This window comes from Amaranthus tricolor, chromosome 2, assembly GCF_026212465.1.
Source record: "Amaranthus tricolor cultivar Red isolate AtriRed21 chromosome 2, ASM2621246v1, whole genome shotgun sequence".
Lineage (NCBI taxonomy): Eukaryota > Viridiplantae > Streptophyta > Magnoliopsida > Caryophyllales > Amaranthaceae > Amaranthus > Amaranthus tricolor.
The window spans coordinates 2,264,011-2,274,829 of NC_080048.1; the positions used below are offsets into that span (position 1 = coordinate 2,264,011).

The 10,819-nt window shown below is 27.1% G+C and overlaps 1 protein-coding gene across 1 annotated transcript; it reads right to left on the reverse strand.

The window, feature by feature from the left end:
- Nucleotides 1-1,095: 1,095 nt before the first annotated feature.
- On the reverse strand, nt 1,096-8,156 carry LOC130806775 (F-box protein PP2-A13-like). The gene is made up of 3 exons (XM_057671979.1): nt 7,391-8,156; nt 6,643-6,761; nt 1,096-1,874 (listed from the first exon to the last, which is right to left on the reverse strand). Exons 1-3 carry the CDS (start codon nt 7,691-7,693, stop codon nt 1,463-1,465), a joined length of 834 nt encoding a protein of 277 aa, XP_057527962.1. The 5' UTR covers nt 7,694-8,156; the 3' UTR covers nt 1,096-1,462.
- Between the last annotated feature and the right edge of the window lie 2,663 nt (nt 8,157-10,819).

Here is a 10,819-nt window from a genome sequence, read left to right on the forward strand (position 1 = left end):
TGTTTCAAAATAAATCATTTTTTATTAATAAACTGAGTTTATTGTTATGGGTTTTATATTTTTTGTAACTAATATTTTTAGAACTAAATTATTTTCAAACAATATTATTATGTCAAAAAAAAAGAAATTAAGACCAAAGTGCTTGGCTAGAAGAAGATAGAAAATAGAAGTAGAAAAAAATATAAATAAAAATATTGATTTCAACAACAGATGACTATTTTTTATTTTGTTTTTAAGAATAATAAAATAAATCCACCCAATTATATAATCATGTGTCTAATGAGATTGGGAGTTACATTAACAGAATCTCACAAAAATACAAATAAAATCGCACCAGTTTGGATGTTGGAATTGCGCAAGATTATTTATTACACAAATTGATAAATGAGATGGTTATCATATTGAGATTAAAATAGGGCCGACATAATGTGCAGTTACCCTTTTAAAAATGACTAATTATAATTTTAAAATAATTATTTTTCATAGTTTTAGAATGATCACTTTGATTACTTATAACCTTAACGTGATTCACTTACAATTTTAAAGTGATTAATCACAGAAATTGACTAATTATATATACTCATCTTATGGTGAGACGGTCTCATACAAGACTTGTCATAATTATTATTATTTTTTTACTACATATGATTTGCTGAGAAAATTGGTACTTTCGTTTTTACTGAAACAGCAAGTCCTTATCTTTAAAAATTTGTTTTTGGACTGAGGTAAATATATGACTTTTAATGAGGTTTTTGTGTGTTGCATTCATTTTTGTGCTCTGTTTTTCATCCTTTGTTTGTGAATCTTGTTCTTCATCAAATACTTTTAAAAGCTTTTATTACAGTTGATATCAGAGTTTGGTGAGATTTTTGGTTATTTTTATGAGTGAAATTAAGGATTTTGGTAAGGAAACAAGATGAGTGATGGCACAAGATTTCATGTTCCATTGTTTGATAGAAAGATGAACTTTTCCATGTGAAAGAGACGACTTGTTGGTTCAACAAAGCATTGATAATTCATTTGAAAGAACAAAGCCAACATCTTTGGAGGAAGAAAAATGGGTTTCCATGTACAAGAAGGCACTGAGTACTATCCAACTTGCCATTGCACCCAAAATCAAATACAACTACTTTAAATAATAATCTTGACTCAGTCAACTTTCATCCCATAATCTATCAATAACTTAATGGGCATTTCGCTCATAAAAGAGAACAAGAACACCATGTTATGCTAGAAACAAGTAATCAATATAGAGTACATTTGTATACACTATACATAATACTACTTACATTACAAAACCAACGAAATTATCCCTAATTTAGATATAATACTATAATATAATATAACTTTTTTTTGGAAACTACTACTATAAAATAATTTTTAAATTTCTATATGGCATTCTTGCTATCTACAATACCTTGTCATACATAACCTAAGATTTAAAACTATACAAAAACTAAGCCTAGTACTTCAAAGAATGTACTAATTGAGTAGGACATATAATAACAGAATCCAAGCAAAGTCCTCCTTTAGTATGTGTACAATCAATTTGAGCCAAGGAATACTTGATCTTGATAGGCATAGACCCACAAGTAAAGTCTCCAACATGGTAGCAAACCCAATTTCCAGTAGGCTTTAAATAAGACTGTGAAACAACATGTTGTCCATTTGAGGCTGAAACTTGAAACTTTACTGGCTTAACATCCCAACCATGGACTCCTTCTGAGTTGCAAACTCGTCGACCGAGTTTTTTGGTGGGTTTTCCGAGTTGTAGCCTGAAATGTAAGCTATATCTTCCTGCTGGGAACTTGAACTCTAACTCTCCTCCTACTTCTAGCCACCATACTTGTTTTAGGTATGCTATTGCATGGAATCTACATAATTCATACAATATATAATTCATCATTAGTTATTAACAATGGAAATTTGAATATTTTTTTTGAATTTGTTACATTAAGCAGGTTGAGTTTAATATAATATATTAAATTTAAAGGGACGGAGAAAGCATAGAGGATTGTCTAGATAGGCTTTTTTGGTAACGGACTTATTAATTTTTTATTTTTATTTTTATTTTTTTTTTGTGTTTTGATTTTTGGCATTTAGGACAACTAAAAAGTGGCTTTTACCCTAAAATAGAAAGATAATTAAAATAGTTTTTTTCATTGGCTTCTAGCACATTAGTTCACTTTTTTCTAATAAATAACCAATAATAATACCTAATTTTAGCAAACAACTACATAAACAATTGTTTTATTTAAGTTGCTTGTAAGACCAACTCAAATGGGCCATTTTCAAAATTTAGCCCAAGATAATCACCTTGGATGCCTAATGGACCAATCACGGCCCGCTGCAAAGCTACTAATCAAATTCATTGTACAAAAAATGTAGATCAGTGATTGAGAACTGGACTTACACAAAGGATGTTTGTATTGTTTGGTAAATACTTTTGTACTGACTTTTTTTTTTTGTTTTCCGCTTTTATTAAGTCTTATATGAGATTGTCCATCATAAAATGGACTTATATAATTAACTAATTTCTCTAATTGATAACTTTAAATTGTAAGTTATTATTTTGAGGTTATAAGTAATCACTTTAACTAAAACTCTACTTTGAGGTTATAATTGGTCATTTAAGATTGTAAGTTTCATTTTAAAACGTTAAATGCATATTGGCCAAGCCTAACAGTAATGATCTCACCATGAGATCATCTTATTTGAGAATTTGTCTTTGGCTTTTGGTAATTTCGTTGGTCAAAAAGCACAAAAAAAATATGTTTGATGAACAAAATGAAAAGGCTAACTTGGTTAGTTTTTTATTGACTTTTTGTTTGTTGACCCATTTTTCTGTAGTAATTAACAGTGAAATACATTATTTTATCGAATATCTCCTTAAAATAGTTGACTACTTGACTTATTCAGCAAATTTAAAAGCTAACAGAAAAGGCCAACACTTCAAACTTGCCAAAGAATACAGCTAAAACAAGTAACAATCAACAACTAACAACCATTGCCAAATATTCCCAAAATGCAAAATCATCTATTATGATGTAACAACTACTCTTGTATGAGATAGTCTCTCAGCGAAACAACCTTAAATAAAGAGTTTATATCATTATAATTTATATTAATTAGCTATTTAATTTATGTATAAGGTGCATCTTTCAATGAGACCCTATCATACAATGTTATAAAATTTGGAAAATTTTTTACCTATAGAAAATCTTTGAAAAAATTACCTAAAATAATCCAATCTTTTTATGATTTTCCTACAATAATCTCATCTATTGATTAACCATGAATAATTCCAACATTAGAAGGTATTTGCCTAGAGTAAACTTAGGTAACCCGATGACCTACTATAGTAGGTAATTCACCAAAATAATAAACTGAAAATTAATTTAAAATTAAAGAAAAATTTTAAAATTTACATAAAAGAATTCTAAATAATAAAAAAAAATCAAAAAAATTTTTAAAATATTTTAAAATTTTTTTTGACATTTTATTTTAATTAAACTTTTTTTTTTAAAAAAAAATTGTTTACTCTAGAAAATTACCCCTCAAAGTTGGGATTATTCATGATTAATCGATAGGTGGAATTATTGTAGGAAAATCATGAATAGATTGGATTATTCTAGGTAATTTTTCCAAAATCTTTATAGAATAATACTTAATTTTCACCTATAGAAGATCTTTCTAAACTAATACTCCTATCAATGACTTTTTTGTTATTTAAATATTAAGCATTCTTTTTATGTATAATAGTATTTATGCAATTTAGTGGTAGTCAAAACCTAATTATAAAGCATCCAATAAAAGTGAAGCACAGCTTGGATTGGTGATGAAAAAGATAATTACGTCTCAAAACACGTTGATTATTATAAAATTAGTATTATATCAAAAGTAAAACCGCAATTATTAGTTTGCCACTTCATGCTTAGAGTGCTTCCTTTTAATTAACCCAATTGTGGGGGCCTTTAATTAGACTCTTATAAGATAAATCCAAAAAGTCCACTTCCATTAGTTGATCTTAAACTATCATATTATGCTAATACAGTATATTAGTAGGGTACTAATCTAATTTTGAAATACAAGTTTAGATATTGTTGCTTATGAAGGTGACATTGACTTCAAAACATGATTAAGCTTAGATTGAAAAAGTGGAAGTTTAGATCTAGCACGATAAGCCCAAATATATATTATCTCTGTCTTAAAATATTTACAACTGACTATAACATATTATATAAAAATATGTTACTGTCATTTACAAGTATATAATAGAATAAAATAAGTATTACACATGGAGAATATAAGAGAATTCTATTTCGACAAAAAATCATATGCGCTTACAGTTACACCCTTAGATATACAAGTAAAAATTAGAAAGTCAAAAGTAGCTATACTAAAAATTAATTGAACATTTATTCTACGTTTTATATGTGATTTTGTAATAATTTTTCAAATTAATATTCATCTATGAGATATAATTAATGATGTCTTTTATATCCTATTAATTTCATCTTATTTTTACTCAATTAAACTTATCTTACTGAATTGTATACATTCATTAAAGTGAATTTTTTGATGCATGATATATATTGTTTTCCTCTTTACACTTTTTTTTTTTATTACTGATTTAACTTAAATTCATCTACCAAAGTTAACATATTTTACTAAATGATTATTACTCCTATTTTAAAGTGAATTAAACACAACCTTACAACAACATATAACAAAACTATTTTATTTATTTATAATAATTCACAAATTTATCCCACATCAATCAAAATAATGAATAATGTGTTTAAGAGACTTTCTTATTAAGACTCATTTGCCCTTTAAAATCGCTACTAAGAATAACATATTATTAGAAAAAATATTATTTTTAATGACAGAAAAAAGACAGACCATGCAACTAAATATCAAAGTTGATATTAATTGTTATTATTGGTAAAATAGTCTTTTTGTTTCATTTGTCCTTTAATTGGGTGGCATTGTCAAGCTCTTGATATATATCATTTTCATGGACAAATTACAATCACTTCCTAATACTAACAATGGCCATAAAACCATGAATTAAAAATCTTGTCTTTCATGATGATATATTGCCAACCAAAAAGGAGAAAGCTTGAAGATAGTTGAATGCGACTCCAATACTCTTTTTGCACGCAAATGTCATTAGTTCTTACAATATCAATTATTTCTAGCCTCTTGTTTTATTTTCTCCAAAAGTAATAACATATGGACATATTTTCTTGACTTATTTGTAATATTACATAACATACTAGGTTTAAACTTTAAAGGTTATAAACTTATAATCTAGGGTGTTTGATTTAATACAAAGGTAAAATTTTTTTTTTGAGAAAACTAATATTAATTTGGAAAAATTAATATTCATAATTCTTATTGTACATTTGTTGAGAATGAACTTCTTTTGATAGATTATTCGTGAATAATCTCACTTAATGCTTGTATTCGTAAAAAAAAATACCAAATGAAAAGAAAATTGATGTTTTGATTGTTATTGCGCAAGTTTATCTAAAGAAGGATGAAGATTTTTGGTAACGTGATGATGTTTTAAGGTGTTTTAATGGCCGAAATAGTGTATATAAATAGAAAATAAATGATTTATATTAGGTATATTTGCTAAGACACATGTAGTATCTTAGATTATTTTAAAATGATCAAAAAATTGGTTCATTTTCATTAAATGGTTGATAGATTAAATTATTAATGTTGATTTCTTTTTGTTTGAATGAAACTTGATTTTTAATGATAAATGTGATAAAATGAAGATGTTATGAATAGAAGAACATTAAAAAATATTTATATAGAGAATGGAAGATTTTTTCCACACATATAATATTCAATTTTAAATCATTTCCAAATTAAAATAAAAAATCATTTATAAAAATTAGTTACCCAAACCAAATACCCAAGAGAATGACAATAATGGGAACTAATTTGCACCCACTCTAGAGAGCAAGCTGGCAAAATCCAAATTTATGAATAATATTGTAATTGTATATTGACTTTTTAGTTCTTGCCTCATTGCTTATTTGGTTGTTTTCAAGTAACACTTGATTTCAAGGCAAGTAATTAGCTAGCTAGCACCTTATTTCTCAAGGAAAAACAGAAAACTATAGAACAAGATATTACTTCATCCATACTCTAATTCATTCATTGTAATCAAAATTTTATATAATGTTAATTAGAAACCTTTTTATGATGGAAAATTGGATGTAACATGTCGAATTTTGACTATTAATAGTTTATCAAGTCGAACTTTAAGTATTGTATTCATTGAAATGACGTTGTACACTTGAAATGACGTGACTATACATATGGCAGCACACTTAGCAGCAAATATTTGTTAGATGAAACTAAGTTCAAAGTTTGTCTCAATGAACACAATATTTAAAATTCGACTTGATAAATAATTTATGTCCAAATTCATATTGTTTCATGTAATTTAATCTGCAGAGATATAAATAATATAATATAATTAGGATTAACGTAAATAAATATATGTATATATGTAGCCACTGATAATTGATTATTATCATCATCATCATTATTATTATTATTATTATTATTATTATTATAGATCTAATACTTATAATTAAGCCAAAAGATAAAGCCTACCTTGATTCATGAGTAGGAATATGACTCCAATATCTACGATCATCTATTCCTGTAATCCTCATTCCCTTCCATGAAATTGCCATGCACATCTTCCCACTGCTCTTCTCCACCCATATCTCCTACACAATCACATTTACTATATCAGAATACATTCCATTGTCCTAATATTATTAAGTTAAGTGACTCTTATTTAGTGTAGAGTATGACAGAATTGAATATACGCAACTTTACCCTTATTAATAATGAAAAAACTAACGGTTGATCTTTAGTAACAACAACATATGCAACATAATATAATGAGTTATTTTACTTTATAAATATTATAATCTAAAGTGAAAGAATTATTAATCTTTGATTCCATCGAAATAATGAACATAAATCACTAAAACTTTCACTTTTAAATATCAGCTTAAAATTTTATTTTAAAAATCTATATAAAATATTTATATATACGCTATCAATCTCAAGTTTACCCTGTTATGAAAAACAAGCAATAGTAATATATCCCGCCCATTATACACGATAATAATTATATCAAATCTTTAATCACGAGAATTATGTGTGAATCTAATAAATGAAGGTTTACCTTTTCACCTTATGGTAACATCAAATCCTTAATCTCGAGAATTAAAAATACTTTAATGTTTTGTCAAATACAAAATGAATTAATTCTCTCATTTTCTCCTACCAAGAATTAAAAAAAATCCGGACTTCATAAATCAAAACAATTATCGAAAAAATTACTCACCTTAGTTCCAGCATCAAATCTGATGGGCCCACAAAGCCTAGAAAAAATCTCTTTTTTACTGAAGTTAGTAGGACATTCATTAAGAAGCTTCCTAACAAGAAACTCATAATTTGAAGGTAACTTTGAGTTCCACACAAAATCAGACAATGAAGCTTCATGAAAAGTCTTGTTCACTTCTGCAAGCGTACATATCTCTGGTGGGCTTAACTGGGCCAATATCACAGCCGTACAACTTTCCGGCAAGTCTCCAAGCCCAATCCTTTCCGACCCATTACACCTTAACCCAGATTGCCCAACACCCATTTAAATATTCAAAGCTCCAAACAATATACAAAGTTCAAAAAAATTTTACAAGGTGGTGAAAATTATTATTTTCTTGATTCTGGGGTCAGCAAGCTAGAGAATCCCTATTAATGGATATAAGAATCAGACTCATGTCACCAAAGTGAAAGAAACTAAATCGACCACCAGACTAACTCAAGATTATCGAAAATTATTATTTTCAATTGTGAAATATATGATGTAATTAATAAAATGAAAAACAAAGAAAAGAGAGAAAGAGTTAAGAATGATGTTTCTCATGAAAATGATATAGAGGTTTAGCCATGAAGAAATTAAATATGAGAGAAAATGGTTATTGGATGCTCAATTCAATGTTGGTGAGATGGGAGATAAAAGGAAAGTCCCCACACTCTCCAATTTCAGGGAAATATGTTGAGTGATTGGCCCACAGCTAGAGTTATTTAACAAAAAACGTGGGAAATTTTTAATTACTTTTTGAGAAATAATGATGATATTTGAAATGATTTATCACCCATTTTTAAGACAAGAAACAAAAAAATATTTGAAGTATCAATAGTTACTTCTTTTTAATGTTGTCATATAAAATATTTAAAGTTAATAGAAAAAAAATCAGAATTATAAACATTAAAAAATATTAAAATAAAATTTATTGTAGATAAAGAGACTTTGTTATGGTCTCTTTCTTGTTGCTTAATTTAGTTTAAATCTCAAATGATATATTTGCTCTGGATCGGAGAGAGTATATTCTCACTCTATCACGCATTCTCATACAAGAGCCATTGAGCTAAATCCATGAATGCAAATACGCACTCTACTCATACATAGCGCAAAATATTTCACTTTGGGTAGATCTATATTTAAACCAGCGATCTTTTTTTTTGCCAATGATACTATGTTATGAAATCAATTGAACTAATAATTTAAATCAATTGTAATCTCAAGATAAGTTATATACTCTATCAGATGTTATAAATTACATTATTGTTATTGATTTTTCTTTTTTTTTTTTTTTTGCCAATGATCGATTTTTCAAACTATATTCTTTAATGCTTAAACTTAATAAAGTGATTATTACCTATAGCCTAATTAGAATTATCAAGTTACCATGCTGTGCTATCATCGATGGCTGAAAGGTCAATCAAACCTTTAATTATATAATCATGGGATCAAGTAACCATCGAACTAATTACATCTTAACATCATCTTTATTTGGTAAATTAATTTTTAAAATTTATATAAAAATTAAATGTTAAGTAATAATAATAATAATAATAATAATAATAATAATAATAATAATAATAATAATAATAATGCCTTAATTTAAATTAACAATATTATAATATAATATAATATAATAATGGTATGAAATTTGAATAAATGGCGTCAAACTGTTCTTAAATTGTTTATAATTATTTATGATCTATTCATATAAGTTGTCCGTTAACCATTAATTGCAAAGACTCTGACATTTGCGTCTTCACAGATGTTGCCTAGTATTTGGCTCCACTTCTTTATATTCCAATAGGGCAAATTCATGCATTATAAATTTTATAATACACTGATAATCTTATTATTGAAGACAAGAATAGATGACTTGATTAGGATATAAGAGAATATGAGATCGATTTTCATCTTATCTTTCTAGCTAACTCTTTATACATTTAAAAAGTACTATATATTGAAATTATTTTGTAACGTAATAATTTTTATGTTGGATATACATTTTAAGTTCCACATGGAAAAAATAAAAAAAAGTTATATTTATTATATAATTAATCTCCACACAAATTAGTATTAGACATTTCAGAAAGATGGCCAAAATCAAAGATAGGTCAATCATACTAATGTGGCCATGTGAGTCACGTAGGGGTTGGTAGACCCAACAACTGATATCAGAGCTACAGATTTAATTGGGTAGAACTTACCTACATACGTTGGTGGCACCATGGGTGACTTGCTAGAGCACGTAATTTCAAGCTCAATGGCATGATGCAAGTATTTGGTGCTATTGTATGGTTCTTGAAGTTGAGTGAGTCAGTACGCAGTGTAGTAGCGGTTTTTACGATATTAATGATCCTTACCTTCTCATTCATTATCTATTTAGTATAATGTTAAGTTTGATGATTGAGACCTTAGAATATATTATATAGTTTAACACGATAATCTTACGGCGAAAGTCTTCTTAATGTGAAGTCATGACAAGAACTTAAAAGTATAATGTGAAGTCAAGGGGGCATTAGGATCCTTCGATTTGGTTAGTTAAACAAAAGATATGATCTTGCATAATATAATAATCAAAAGTTTAAAACCTAAATTTAATTAAATGCACTTTATATCCAACTTTTTGATTTTTCTTTTTTTTTTTTATATTATCAAAATTATTTGTAAGGAAAAATCAGCCGAAATCTGAATGATTAAATCAAGATCACACTAAGACCATAACCTTTCACACTAACTTGTTTTTTTATGTGCACATTGCTTCTTCCTATCAACTTATCAATTATCATCCTTTTGTTAGTTATGAGTTGTCTTTATTTGCTGCCACACAATTAGGATGCTTAAGCTTTAATTTAATTAATTTTCTATTAGAAAATAGAAACACAATCAACATTAACATGGTTAAGCCTCAAGTGTTGTGTCCTTTTATTTTATTTTATTTTTTATTTTTTGATTCACATGTAAGGCTATGAGAATTTTCTATATATACGATGGAAAAAGAAATTTAATTATAATTGGTGTAAATGGTGAGAGTCAAATCCTAATCATAGAGGTAATCCATCCACACACTAGACTAATGCATAATACTCTGCTGACGTTTGATACATATGTAGGTTGATTAGTACATTGATCGAAATAAACCAAGGAAAAGAGAGTGAAATAATTGTGAAAATTAATTCTAACCTATTTAGTATTGTGATTTAGAAGTATATGTTAAATTGTGTATTTTTTGCAATAGAGTCTCATATGTGATATATTTGGGCATTTAGTCCACTATATAAATCTTAAGGTAAAATATTATTGAGTGAGAAAAATACTTGTAATACACTAATATACATGTATGACACATGTCATTTGAACAAGTTTCACTCTAACACAACTTTAATACTTTTAACTGGTCAAACAAAT